Consider the following 13,759-nt stretch of genomic DNA (forward strand, 5'->3'; position numbering starts at 1 on the left):
CGCCGAGAGCGGCTGCCGCTCCGGCCCGCGGCCACCGAGCGGCCAAGTGTCTGCGTTTCCCTCCGAGGGTCCCTGTGCCCCCGGCCCCTGTGCCCCCGGTCCCCTGTGCCTCCGGACCCCTGTGCCCCCGGCCCCTGTGCCCCCGGCCCCTGTGCCCCCGGCCCCTGTGCCCCCTGTGCCCCCGATCCCCTGTGTCCCCGGTCCCCTGTGCCCCCGGCCCCCTGTGCCCCTGGCCCCTGTGCCCCCGGCCCCCTGTGCCCCCGGCCCCTGTGCCCCCGGCCCCTGTGCCCCCCGGGCCCTGTGCCCCCGGCCCCTGTGCCCCCGGTCCCCTGTGCCTCCGGACCCCTGTGCCCCCGGCCCCTGTGCCTCCTGTGCCCCCGATCCCCTGTGCCCCCCGATCCCCTGTGCCCCCCGGTCCCCTGTGCCCCCGGTCCCCTGTGCCCCCGGCCCCCTGTGCCCCCGGCCCCTGTGCCCCCGGTCCCCTGTGCCCCCGGCCCCTGTGCCCCCGGCCCCTGTGCCCCCGGGCCCTGTGCCCCCCGGCCCCCTGTGCCCCCCGGCCCCTGTGCCCCCGGGCCCCTGTGCCTCCGGTCCCTGTGCCCCCGGTACCCTGTGCCCCCGATCCCCTGTGCCCCCGCTCCCCTGTGCCCTCGGCCCCTGTGCCCCCGATCCCCTGTGCCCCCGGCCCCTGTGCCCCCGATCCCCTGTGCCCCCGGCCCCCGCGCCCCTGGTCCCCGCGCCCCCAGCCTCCGTGCCCAGCCCCGCGCGCGTCCCGCCTCCGGGGGGTGGACACGGGGTGCGCGGGCCGCCCGCAGGGGGGCCGGGGAGGGGGGCCGGGGCGGCGCACGGGGGCCCACCTCCCGCCGGGCCTGCGGGGACGGAGCCGAGCGCCCCGCGGCCGGAGAACGGGGACCCCGGCGCGGGGAGGGGCGGGGCGGGGCGCGGGGCGGGGCGCTCGGCTGGTCCCGCCCCCGGAGGCGCGCAGGCGCACTCCCCGCGGCCCCGGCGCACAGCCCGGCCTCCGCCGCCTCCGCCTCCCGCCCCCGCCCCGCGGCCGGCGCCCGGCCCCGCCGCTGCCATGCTGCCCCCGCGGCGGCGCTGAAGGATGGCGACGCCCGTGCCCCCGCCCGCCCCGCGGCTGCTGCGGCTGCTGCGGCTGCTGCTCTCCGGCCTGGCCCTGGGCGCCGCCCTGCGCGGGGCCGCCGCCGCGCCCCCGGTGAGCGAGCGCGGGGGCGGCGTCCGGGCCGGGGTCCCGCGGCCGGTCCTCCGGGGCCGCCCGCCCCGCCGCCCGCCCGGCCCCCGGCCCGGCGGGAGGACTCCGCCGGAGGAGCTCGTCCCGGCCCCGGGGGCGAATGCCACGTTCACGCGCTGCTTGTCTTTGTCCGTGAGCCTGTCCGTCCGTGCCTGTCCGTCCGTCTGCCTGTCCGTCCGTGCCTGTCCGCCTGTCCGTCTGCCTGCCTGTCTGTCTGTCTGTCTGTCCCGGGGCTCGGGCCTGGGCCTGCTGTCAGCGGCCCGCCCTGTGCGCGCAGCTGGGAGGCGCGGCGCAGGGTGCAGGGCCTGGTGTGCGGGGTGCGGGCCCCCAGTGCCTGCCGCCCGGTCTGCCCTGGGCCGGTCCCAGGCCTGGTCTGCCCCCTCCCCCCAGGCCGGCGGCGCGCTGGGCACGGCCCTCTGGGCTGCCAGGACCAGGTCTGGAAGTTCCCACGTCTCTGGCAGCTCGACCGGGAGGCGCAGGGCCCTGTTCTGGCTTCAGCGGGGGCAGGAGGGGCTCTCGGTTTCAAGCTTCCTCCCCCACCTTCTGCCCTGGAGGACCCCGCCATGCTGTCTCCTGTGCTGGGGCCTGGGGGCCCCTCCCAGGACAGGCCTGCAGAGAGCCAGAGCCGTGGGCCCGGGGTCCTGGGTGCCTCTCCCTGCTTCTCGGTTCCAGCCTGCAGGGCCCCTCTGGGCCCACACATTCCCACGGTCCGCCTGGCAGCTCCACCAGGAGGGGCCGTCCTCTGCCCATTTTACAGATGAGCAAACGGAGGCACAGAGAGGCAAAGGGCTGGTGCTGACCTGGGCCGTGTGGTTCTCTGTGCGTGTGGCTGAGAGGCCAGGCAGGGCAGGCTTCCCCTGGGCACAGCACCCTGGGTGAGGCTGGCGCGGCCAGAGGTGCCTGCAGAGGCCTGGCTCCGGGGCCTGCGGGCGGGGCCCCCGGCGTGGGTGGCAGCAGCCATGCCAGCCAGCTGCCCGGCCGGTGCTCACCAGCTCCGGGTGGGGTGCCAGCCACTCTCAGATGCCACTGTCCCCAGGCCTCGTGCGCATGGGGGCTGGGAGTGCAGGGGGGCCCAGGCCCAGGCCTGGGAGCTGGGTCTGCCGTACCCTTTGGCCTGGTGCGTGCGGCATCCAGCCTGCGGGTGGGGTCCAGACAGACCTGCTGGCACAGGCTTAATGTTTAACCAGCCCAAACCCCGGCCCACTCACCGGGGTTGGCGCCTCCTGACCCAGGCTGTGCCCACGGGGGCTGCTGGCCCTCTCTGGAGGGGCCTACAGCCAGGGTGCTGAGTGTTTGGTTACCATGGAAACCAAGTCGGCCCAGAGGCGGTCCGGAGAACAGAGTGGGCCTCCCCCGCCCCTCACGTCGCCCTGGGCTCCCAGGCCCTCCTGCAGCGTGGGGGCCGAGGCTGAGGGTCCCGGTCCTCGGGGCACCGCACCCTCACGTCCCCAAGCGGGGCCCGTGGTCCTGCTGGGCGTCCCACCCGCTCTCATGCCCAGTGGCTGGAGCCAGTGCCCTGGGCCTCAGGACCTTCCCTAGCTCCGAGGCAATTCACCTTTTACTTTATTTTTTATTTTTAAAATATATTTTTATTGACTTTCACAGAGAGGAAGGGAGAGAGATAGAGAGCCAGAAACGTCGATGAGAGAGAAATATGGACCAGCCGCCTCCTGCACATCCCCCACCGGGGATGTGCCCGCAGCCAACGTACATGCCCTTGACCGGAATCAAATCCGGGACCTTTCAGTCCGCAGACCGACGCTCTACCGCTGAGCCAAACTGGTTTCGGCACCTTTTACTTTATTTTATTAACTTACTTTTAAGTATATTTTTTTATTGATTTCAGAGAGGACGGGAGAGGGAGAGAGAAATAAATAGAAGCAACCATGATGAGAGAGAGTCATGGATCAGCTGCCTCCTGCACACCCCCACCGGGGAGGGAGCCCGCACCCTGGGCCTGTGCCCTGACCGGGAATCAAACCCTGATCTCCTGGTTCCTGGGTTGAAGCTCAACCCCTGAGCCACGCAGCCAGGCCAGCTCTCCTGCATCAGAGGGGAAACTGAGGCAGAGGGGACCACTGCCCAGCCCCTTCTCCCTCCCCTCCCAGTGTCAGGATGGGATCTAGGGGATCTGTTGGCTGTGTGTATAGGACACTGGTCTGGGCCCCTGGCAGTGCTGGTTTGGGGAGCACCCCGCCCCCCAGCCCTCCACACCTGCTCTGGTCTTTATCCAAATCCATCCCGGCCTCCCACCCCCTGCAGGTGGACCTGGGCCGGCTCTGCCCCTCAGGCTGTGGGCTGGCAGGGCGGGTTCAGAGGGCAGAGGCGCCATGCGGGGGAGGTGGGTCGCCCGCACCTGAGCCCGAGGGAGACCTGAGCCCCACCCTCCGGGCCGCCGAGGCCAGCGGCAGGAAGTGGAGGCCGAGCGCCTGCCAGGGGCGTGGGTGCCGGCCGGTGAGGGTCAGTTTCCGCCCGCTGGGCCGGCGCCCGCGGGAGCGGGACCCTGGGGAGCGGGTGGGGCAGGCGAGTTCCGATAAGTCTCCAAGTCTCCGGTGCTTGCCTTCCTGGTTCTGGTGTTTGCCTTCCTGGTTCTCGGCGAACCGGATCCGAGAGGGAGGAAGGGCCCACCCAGCGCGGACGGGAGCCAGGCCGGCGGCCGGGGTGGGGGAGGCGCTGGGACTGGGCTGCCTCCGGAGGCCTGACCCTGCTGCCCCCTCTGCTTCCTTCCCAGATGGGGCCGCCTGTCCCGGGAGCCTGGACTGTGCCCTGAAGAGGCGGGCACGGTGCCCCCCAGGGGCTCACGCCTGCGGGCCCTGCCTGCAGCCCTTCCAGGAGGACCACACCGGGCTCTGCGTGCCCCCGCTGCAGCCGCCTGTGGGTACGGGCCCCCTCGTCCCTCCCGCCCGACACATCGCCCCCCCTCCCCGTTCCCGAGCTCTGTGGGCGCCCAGACGCTCAGGCACCTCCCAGCAGCCCTTGTGCCCTCTCCACCGCCCACTCCTTCACTCCTGGCACGGGGGGCCACGGGGCACCCCACTTGCCAGCCGGAGCCCAGAGCGGGAAGGCGGGCAGAGGCTGTGGTCCAGGTGCAGTGGCAGCACCGGGGCTGCGGGGGCGGGAGTCTGGGGGCTCCGGGGTGATCCTGGCAGTGAGGGGGGCTGAGACCCCGGGCGCCTGCTGGGAGCCTGTCTGGCGCGCGGAGCCCACCCCAGGGAGCAGGGCCCAGCCGCCAGCGCCCGCCGTGGAGGTGGGGCCGGGTGGGCCTCCCCGCTCCTGCCTCCGGGGAAGGCGGCGGATGCAGTGATGTGTGTCCCACGCCCTGCGCCCCTCTGTTGGTAATGGGTGGGGTCAGGGCACCCCTGCCCTTCTGGCTGAGGCACCTCCCAGGCACCTCCCTGCCCACAGGGCACCTCCCTGCCCACACGTTTCCTGGGAATGCGGCTTCTGTTGTCACCATGGCAACCCAGGAGGACGAGCGGCAGCTGGGTACCAGCCCAGCCTCAGGCCCCAGCCTGGGAGGAGCCTGGGCCCGGCTCCAGGATGGAGCCACCTGGGGGTGCCAGGAGGGTCTGGGCTCCCCCCTGACGGCCCCCTCTCCTCCCAGCGGGGGCGCCCCCCCGGCCCAGGCTGGAGGATGACATCGACCTCCTGGCCCAGAAGCTGGCCCAGCAGGAGGCGGGGCGCTGGAAGCTCCCCGCCCTGTCCCAGACCCAGACCCAGGCGCCCCTTCAGCGGCAGGAGCCGGGTGAGAGCCCCCACACCCTCCTGTCTCCCCTCCCGCCCCCCCCCTTCCCATCCCACCCCCTTCCCGTCCCTCCCACCCCTCCTGTCCCCCCCTTCCCTCCTCCCCACCCCCTTCCATCATCCCCACTCCTCCTGTGTCCCCCTTCCCGCCCCCCACCCCACCTCCCGTTCCCCCACCCCTCCTGTCCCCCCTTCCACATCCCCCACCCCCTTCCGTTTCCCCACCCCTCCTGTCCCCCCTTCCCATCCCCCACCCCCATTTCCCGTCCCCACCCTCCTGTCCCACCTTCCCATCCCCACCCCCCTTCGATCCCCCACCCCCTTCCCGTCCCCCACCCCTTCCCGTCCCCCACCCCTCCTGTCCACCCTTCTCCATCCCCCCCACCCCCTTCCCGTTCCCCCACCCCTTCCCGTTCCCCCACCCCTCCTGTCCCCCCTTCCCATTCCCCACCCCTCTCCCTTTCCCCCACCCCTGCCTGTGTCCCCCTTCCAGCCCCCACCCCTTCCGTCACCCACCCCCTTCCCGTCCCCACCCCCCCTTCCCGTTCCCCATCCACCTCTGTCCCCCCCTTCCATCCCCACCCCCTTCCCGTCCCCCACCCCCTCCCGTCCCCCATCCCCTCCCGTCCCCCCCTCCCGTCCCCCACCTCCTTCCCATCCCCCATCCCCTCCTGTCTCCCCCCTCCCGTCCCCCCCCTTCCCGTCCCCCCTCCCCACCCGGCCCCGTTGGGTCCTAAAGGCCTTCTCTCCGCAGCAGTCACCCTGGGGCTCTCATCCAAAGGCCAGGGCCCAGGCCTGGGCCTCCCCTCCACCCTGGTGGCCCCTGCGCCCTCACCCCGCTCCTCCCTGGGCGCTCCCGTGCACGTGTCGCCCCTGGATGCCCGGCCTGGGCACCTGTACGGCCTCGCCCTCGGTAGGTCTGGCCGGCGGGAGGCAGGGCTGCGGTGGGAAGAGACCCTCACCGCCCTTCCTCTGCACCCTCACTGCCCTCCCCCTGTGCCCTCACCTCTCCACCCTGCGCCCTCTCCTCCCGCAGTGCTCATCTTGGCGGGCTCCGTGGCCGGCGTGGCCGCTGTGGCCGTGGCTGCTTTCTGGTGGTGCAGGTGAGCCCGGTTGTGGGCAGGTGGGCGGGCAAGTAGGTGGGCAGACGGGCAGGTGGGTGGGTGGGCAAGCGGTCGTGACCCAGGGTCTCGGGCTCCGCTCCCATCCCCCAGGCTCCAGCGAGACATCCGCCTGACCCAGAAGATGGACTACACGGCCCAGCAGGCGGCCAGCTTTCCCCCCACGCCCCGGACCTCGGTGTGTGCCCGGCCGGCCCTGTGGCTGCCCCAGCCCCGCCCCCGCCCCCGCTCGCCCCGCCCCCGCCCGCCCCGCCCCGCCCCCGCCTGCCCCAGCCCCGCCCCCGTCTGCCCCGCCCCCGCCCGCCCCGCCCCCGCTCGCCCCGCCCCCGCCCCTGGCCCCGCCCCCCTGCCCAGCCCTGTGCAGCGGCCTGACCCCCCCTAACCCGCAGCCCGGGGACCAGCGGCTGGCGCAGAGCGCCGAGGTCTACCACTACCAGCACCAGAGGCAGCAGCTGCAGATCCTGGACCGGTGAGTGCCCCCCCGAAGGCACCCCCGCTCCGGGCCCCGGGGATCCCACCCCCAGGCCCGGCTCCCCTGCCCCAGAGCCCCCCACCCGCCCGGACCCCACGCGGCCACGGCCACGGAGGCCGAGCCCCACCCGCCCGGGCCCTCGCCCCACAGGCACAAGGAGCCCCCCAAGGAGCTGGACGAGGAGAACGAAGACGGAGACTTCACGGTGTACGAGTGCCCCGGCCTGGCCCCGGTGAGCGCCGGGGTGGGGGTGGGGGGCTCCCAGCTCCTGGGGCGCCGCCTGCTGCGCCCCTGCCCCTGGCCCTGACCCTGCCTCCCCCTCTGCAGACCGGAGAGATGGAAGTGCGCAACCCGCTGTTCGACCAGGCCTCCCTGGCCGCGCCCCTGCCGCCCCTGCCGCCGCCGCCCAAGTGACGGCTGCCCGCGCCTGCTCCGAGGACCCCTCGCCCGAGGACCCCGCGCCCCCGGGGGCCCTGGACCCCCATTGCCCAATAAAGAACCGCTCTGAGCCTGGCCGTTCCTGTGTCTGGACTGGGGCGCCCGCGGAACCCCCTGTGGGGACAGGACCCCTCTGCTCCTCCTGCATGGGGCCGGAGAGCAGGGACTGGAGGAGAGGCCGGCAGGGATGGGTGCGGAGACCAGCCCATTAAAGAGCTTTCAGATCTGGGCTCCGTGCTGGAGACTACCCTCAGCCCCTGGTCCTGGGGGAGGGCCAGAGGGGGCACCGCTGGGCCCTGCGGGGGCCAGCCTCGCCACCCCATCCCCCTCCTCCTCTAGGCCTCACCCCTCTGACAGTCTGCCCCCGGGGGGGGGAGGGGCGGTGCAGGGCCAGGCAGATGGGGAGTTGCTGCTGCCCTTCCAATCCTTCCCACGTGTGACACGAAGGGCTGGTGGCCCGGCCGGCGGGCTCCGTGGTGAGCGTTGACCTGTGACCCAGGAGGTTGCGGTTTGACTCCCGGTCAGAGCACAGGCCTTGGTTGCGAGCTCGATTGCCCATGAGGGGCATGCAGGAGGCAGCCGATCCGTGATGCTCTCTCATCATAGATGTTTCTCTCCCTTCCTCTCTGAAGTCAATAAAAATAAAAATATATATTTTTAAAAAGGGCTGGGCATCGGGCGCCCTCGGACACGTGGCATGGCCCCCAGAGCCTCCGTCTTTGCCTGCAGGGCACAGCGGTCCGGTCCCCAATCCCCACAAACACCGTGTCCACCGGGGTCGGAAGCAGGGGGACCAGGACACAGCCTGAGTGGCTTTGTCAGAGGCGCCACACAGGTCCCGGAACCCTGCACCGTACGTGGGGGTGCTGCCAGGCAGGGGGCACCGTGGGGCACGGGATGGGCTGCGAGGGGAGATAGGGGGAGGGGATCCCAATACCAGGAGCAGCCGGGGCCGGTTTGGCTCAATGGATAGAGCGTCCGCTTGGGGACTGAAGGGTTCCGGGTTCGATTCCGGTCAAGGGCATGTACCTTGGTTGCGGGCATATCCCCAGTAGGGGGTGTGCAAGAGGCAGCTGATTGATGACTCTCTCTCATCGATGTTTCTAACTCTCTCTCTCCCTTCCTCTCTGTACAAAATCAATTAAAAAAATATATATATATAGAGAGAGAGAGCTACACCAATACCAGGAGCAGGGTCTTGGCCCCCCTCAGCCTCTCTCTGTGGAGCCAGGAGGCCCCGAGTGGGTGTGGAGGGTACTGTCTGGTCAGAGCTGCTGCGGCTGGGCCTGGAGAAGGGGTTTGTGGATTCAGGGGCCCAGACCGTGTGCCCTGCAGGCGAAGCACTGGGTTCGGAAGTCCCTGGTGGTCGGCTGGTGTGGCTCAGTGGTTGAGCCTCGATCTATGAACCAGGAGGTCAGGGTTTGATTCCAAGTCAGGGCACAGGCCTGGGTTGTGAGCTTGATCCCCAGTGGTGGGTGTGCAGGAGGGTCAATGATTGCAATATGCAAATTGACTGTATGGGGGAACGACAGGGTGCTATGATGCACACCGGCCACTAGAGGGCAGACAACGTAGGTGCTGCCCCTTGGTAGTTAGTGCGGCTCCTGGTTCACTGCTGGTGAGCACAGCGGCGGTGGCAGGAGCCTCTCGCCTCCACTAAGCCAGTTGGACACCCCCCAGGGCTCTAGTAAAAATATATTTGAAAAAACAACCCAGAGCCCTGACCGGTGTGGCTCAGTGGATAGAGCGTCGGCCTGCAGACTGAAGGGTCCCAGGTTCCATCCACATCCCCGGTGTACATCCCCGGTGGGGGGTGTGCAGGAGGTAGCTGGTCGATGTTTCTCTCTCATCAGCGTTTCTGGCTCTCTATCTCTCTCCCTTCCTCTCTGTAAAAAATCAATAAAATGTATTTAAAAATAAATAAATAAAGCTGCAGGCTCCTCGGACCAGCACCCACCCAGGCTGGGGCATACCCTCCCCGGACCCCTGGCCTGGGCCTCGGCTGGCCCTCAGCCGTGTGGGCCCCGGAGGAGGCGGTGCCAGGGGCGGGCGCCTGAGCGGGACAAGGGTGGGTGGTGCCCGCTGTTCTCTCACCTGTGCCACCAGAGTGTAAACGGGGCGCAGACAACAAAGGTTGCCTGGCACCTGGCGTGTCGGCCCAGCCCACCCGCCTCGCCCGCTGGACCCTGCAGATAGTGTCCTCAGGTCCGTCGCTCCCTCTCCAGCCTCCTGCTCCGCGGTGGTCCCTGGCTCCCGGCAGAGCAGCCATTGGGTACGTCCTGTCTTCTCCCTCCTCGGCCGCCCCGTCCGCAGAGTCCCTGCTGCCCGGCAGAGAGGGTGCCGGCCCGGCGGCCGTGGCCGTGATGGAGCCGCAGGCCCGGGCCTGGGAGCGAGGGGGGACTGCGGACTTCTGGGCGAGGGGCCCCGACCCGGAACTGAACCGTGGCCAACAGCCCCTGCTTTTGTCCGAACTCCCACAACCCCCTTCCTCCCACAGGCCCCGGGGCGTGGGGGGCTGCCCTGCGGCCAGGGTTTGGGGCTCAGGGAAGCCCTGGCTCCACGGGACCCCAATCCTGGCCAAGTCTGGATTCGGAGTCCCCCCCCCAGGAGTGGGTCTTGGGTCTCAGAAGAGAACAGAGGGTGAGCCAGAGCCAGGCACGTCCAGCAGTCCTGGGGCTCCTCTCGGACAGGCTGTGGCTGTGTCCCGCGCCTGGGAGCCTGCGGGGGAGAGTGGGGGGCACTGGAGGGGAGGGGTGGCACCTGCAGGACACCCTGGGCCCAGGTGGTCCGATGGCTCCTGGCACCACCGGGTGCTGCCCTCCGGGCTGCACCTCAGCCTCAGTGCACCCCCCTTCCTGAGGGCTGCGGGGAGCTACCCCCTCCCCCAATAGCTTCCCTCTGGCTCCCTCCACTCCCCCGGAGCCAGGCCGCCCTGGGGCAGCTGGGCGCTGGGCGCTGGCCCTCTCTCCCGAGGTGCCCCTGGGCCTGAGCTCCACAGGGTGTCGTCTGCCAGGGGTGGTGACGGGGGGCGGGGGGGCCGCGGGGTGAGAGATCCCCACCTTCTGTGAGTGCCCAGCCCCCGGGGAGGGCTCAGCTGCAGAGCGAGGGGGTGGGGAGCTGTGAGCTGGCACCGGTGCCGCCTGCACCCCGTGCGTCACGAGGTCGGAAAGGAGCTGGCAGGAGGGGCCCCCACTTTCCCTTTGACTCAGGCCTCTCACCCTCTCCCACCAGAGCTCTCGTTCTGACCTGTTTCTGGGCCAAACCTCGAAGCCGTCCCACAGCGGCGGGTTCCCAGGGTGCAGGCGGGCGCAGGCCCTGGGCGGGGGGCAGAGCCAGGGCCAAGGCTCCAGCCCCTTTCGCATCCACCCAGGAAGGGAGCAGGTGGTGGGCGGGTGAGGCCGGAGGCAGGGGTTCAGCCTGGCAAACAGGAAGGGCAGGGGTCAGGGAACCAGAAACCAGCTGCGGCGGGATCAGCTCCTTCCGTGTGCCGCCCGCGGGCACTGCCCGGGGAGGAGCAGGGTGTGGCTCCTCCGGGTGCCCTGCCCGCCCAGAGGTGCCCGGGGGGAGGGGGCCAACGGCCGGGTACCACGTTGGCATTTCCCAAACACAGAGGCGCCCGGAGGGCAGGGGCAGGTGACAGCTGGGAGCCAGGCCTGGCTGCGTGCCCACACCTTGCGCCTGCCAGGCAGGTGGCTGCCAGCCCCACCGCCCCCTCCCTCTCCGATCTTGATCGCGACCCACCACCGCCAGAGGTCCTCCTGGGAGTGCAGAGCCCCCAGGGGCCAAGCGGCCTCCTTCTGGACCTTCTGGACGCGACGGGCCCCTTGGGTCCCCGGAAGGCAGCGGGGTCCTGGGGGACCAGGACAGCCGGGCAGGCGGTGGCCTTCTCAGCCCCGGCCCACTGTTCCTGGAAGCCGTTCCAAGGAGCCAGCTAGCCTGAGGCCTCCCGGATACGCATCCTGGCCTGAGTCTGCCAGGACAAGCACGCCGAAGGGCGCCGCTCGGCCGAGGGGGTGCAGGCGGGGCGGGGGCGCCTGCGCACCTGCAGCTCGGAGGCACCGCGCGAAAGGGGAAGGAACTGGACCTGCAGGCGGACCCGGGCTGCGGGTGGGGGAGGAGAGGGCTCTATGCTCGCCTTCCTCTTCCTGGAGCCGTTGCCAGCCCCCTGCCCGCCGGCCGGCCGCCAGCGCCCGGACACCAGGACTCCTTCCCTTTCCAGCCTGGAAAGCCCCCTCCCTGCCCCCCATCCTGAGCCGTGGGCCTGGAGGAGGGGCCCGGAGCCCCCAGCAGCCTTCCCCTCGCAGACCGGGGCCCCCGCCCCGCGCCCGGAGCCGCTATGGACACGTGTCCTGGGGGAGGAGGCCCTGCAGCGCCCCCCGGCCGGCCCCGCCTGGCCGCTGCCACCTGCGGGGGGCGCCCGGGCCTGGCCTGGGCGGACACTCTCAGGACCCTGGGATGGACCCCGCCCCGGGAGCCCTCGTGCTGGCACAGGTGTCTGGACGGGGTGGGCAGCGGGCGAGGTGGGCCAGCGAGGGGCCGGGCGCCCACGGCCGCCGGGCGCAGGCGGGGAGCAGGGAGGTGGGCCAGGCCCCCGCACGCAGGAGGGGCGGTGGCCTGGCCTGGGGCTCGGTGGCCTCCAGGGAAGATGCCTGCCCTCCACGGGTGCCCTGGGCCTGGGCGGTGACCTCCAGCCCTTCGGGGGTGACCTCCCTGTCCGGGGCCAGCGGGGGCACGGGGTTGGGTGCAGCTGGGCGCCGCTGGAACCACCTGCCCGGCAGCCGGAGGCCTGGAGGAGAGGTGGGGTGAGGGTGGTGGTTCGCACCAAGGTCACCCCCAGGGAGGGGGTGGGGGCCGGGGCGGGGCTGGGAAGACACCCAGTTTCCTCCCTCTGAGCAGATGAAAGGAGCTCCCAGGTGGGGCCCAGCCAGCGAGCAGCCGTGATTGCTGGTGCCGCCCCGGAGGCCGCGATTTCAGAACCGGGTTTGTGGGCGACAATCCTGAGAGCGGGGGCGAGGAATGCTGGTGAGTGTCCGGGGGCCCCGGCCGGGGGGACGGGCGCGGTGAGCCAGGGAGACAGGCTGTCTTCCTGTGTCCTGTGCAGGGCCTGGCTGTGCCCAGATGCTGGGGCCCCTGGAGGGCCTGGTCCGGGGCCTCCCTGTTCTCGGCCCTCTGGCTGCTGTGGCTGTTCTGGGAGGCCCCCGGGGGAGCCCCCGCGCCCCAGCGCACGCTCACCATCCTGGTCTGGAACTGGCCCTTTGCCCGCCGGCCCCCGGAGCTGCGCAGCGACACCTGCGCCCGCCTCGGCGTGGCCCACTGCACCCTGAGCACCAACCGCAGCCTGCTGGCCCTCGCCGACGCTGTGGTCTTCCACCACCGGGAGCTGCAGACCGGGCAGGCCCGCCTGCCCCTGGCCCAGCGGCCGCCTGGGCAGCCCTGGGTGTGGGCCTCCCTGGAGTCGCCCAGCCACACGCACGGCCTCCACCGATTCCGGGGCGTCTTCAACTGGGTGCTGAGCTACCGGCGGGACTCGGACATCTTCATGCCCTACGGCCGCCTGGAGCCCCGGGCGGGGCCCGCGCCCCCGGTGCCCGCCAAGAGCAAGGTGGCCGCCTGGGTGGTCAGCAACTTCCAGGCCCATCAGCGGCGTGTGCAGCTGTACCGGCAGCTGGCGCCCCACCTGCCGGTGGACGTGTTCGGCCAGGCCAACCGGCGGCCGCTGTGCGCCGACTGCCTGCTGCCCACCGTGGCCCGCTACCGCTTCTACCTGGCCTTCGAGAACTCGCAGCACCGCGACTACGTCACCGAGAAGTTCTGGCACAACGCCCTGGCGGCCGGCACGGTGCCCGTGGTGCTGGGGCCCCCGCGGGCCTCCTACGAGGCCCTGGTGCCGGCCGACGCCTTCGTGCACGTGGACGACTTCGGCTCGGCCCGCGAGCTGGCCGCCTTCCTGCGGGGCATGAACGAGAGCCAGTACCGCAGCTACTTCCGCTGGCGGGAGTGGTTCCAGGTGCAGCGGGTGGCCAGCTGGGAGCAGCGCTTCTGCGCCATCTGCACCCGGTACCCCCACCTGCCCCGGGACCAGGTCTACCAGGACCTGCAGGGCTGGTTCCAGGCCTGAGGGCCTCGGCCCGGCTGGGAGCAGGCGGGGTGGGGGCTCAGCTGGGCATTTAAAGCAGAGACTGGGCCGGTGGCCCCTCCCCTCCAGGCTGGAGCCCGAGGCCCAGGGGCGGGAGGACCAGGGAGGGTGGGCCGGTCTGGGCAGGCTGCCTGGAGGAGGAGGCATCCGTGGCGGAAGCGAGAGCGGCGAGGGGTGCATGCTGCGGAGGTGGATCAGAGCCGAGGCCGCTGAGAACCCGCCCCCCATCGTGATCAAATCTTGGGTCGGTCAAGGCTGTCCTCGGACGGGGCGCCGGCCGCACTGCCCACGCAGATCACAGTTCCGGAGCCTGGAGGCCGGAACGCGGCCCGCAGCTGCCGGAGCCTGAGCCGGCCGGGCCAGGCTGTTCCGGGCGTCCTGCATCTCCGTCCCCTGGGGGGGCGGGGGGGACGGCGACAATAAAGAAACACAGACGAGGACAGCAGGTGTCACATGTGGGGAGCACGGGACCCCCGTATCTGCCACCCAGCCACGCGGGCCTCTGTGTCCCCTGCAGGGATCTGCCGGTGCCACCTCAAGGCCTCGGCACTCCCCCTGCCAGAGCCGCCTCCCCTGCACGCCCTGCCCAGCCCCCTGCT

At 71.4% G+C, this 13,759-nt stretch overlaps 2 protein-coding genes across 5 annotated transcripts; both read left to right on the plus strand.

The window, feature by feature from the left end:
- Positions 1-999: 999 nt before the first annotated feature.
- On the plus strand, positions 1,000-7,077 carry NPDC1 (neural proliferation, differentiation and control 1). Of its 4 annotated transcripts, none has more exons than XM_045573910.1 (9): positions 1,000-1,213; positions 3,980-4,127; positions 4,854-4,994; positions 5,751-5,906; positions 6,030-6,096; positions 6,208-6,292; positions 6,504-6,583; positions 6,737-6,818; positions 6,914-7,076. In XM_045573910.1, the coding sequence occupies exons 1-9, from the start codon at positions 1,103-1,105 to the stop codon at positions 6,998-7,000; spliced, it is 957 nt and encodes a 318-aa protein (XP_045429866.1). In that variant the 5' UTR covers positions 1,000-1,102; the 3' UTR covers positions 7,001-7,076. The 4 variants fall into 4 exon arrangements, with proteins under 4 accessions (XP_045429866.1, XP_036272825.1, XP_045429867.1 ...); XM_036416932.2 differs by having other exon boundaries at positions 1,001-1,213; positions 5,748-5,906; positions 6,914-7,073; XM_045573911.1 differs by lacking the exon at positions 1,000-1,213 and adding an exon at positions 1,335-1,377 and having other exon boundaries at positions 3,981-4,127; positions 5,748-5,906; positions 6,914-7,073.
- Positions 7,078-12,029: 4,952 nt separating this feature from the next.
- Positions 12,030-13,198, plus strand: FUT7 (fucosyltransferase 7). Its single transcript, XM_045573909.1, has 2 exons — positions 12,030-12,046; positions 12,126-13,198. The coding sequence occupies exons 1-2, from the start codon at positions 12,041-12,043 to the stop codon at positions 13,140-13,142; spliced, it is 1,023 nt and encodes a 340-aa protein (XP_045429865.1). The 5' UTR covers positions 12,030-12,040; the 3' UTR covers positions 13,143-13,198.
- Positions 13,199-13,759: the final 561 nt, after the last annotated feature.

The sequence above is a fragment of the Pipistrellus kuhlii genome, unplaced genomic scaffold (assembly GCF_014108245.1).
Source record: "Pipistrellus kuhlii isolate mPipKuh1 unplaced genomic scaffold, mPipKuh1.p scaffold_m20_p_57, whole genome shotgun sequence".
Classification (NCBI taxonomy): domain Eukaryota; kingdom Metazoa; phylum Chordata; class Mammalia; order Chiroptera; family Vespertilionidae; genus Pipistrellus; species Pipistrellus kuhlii.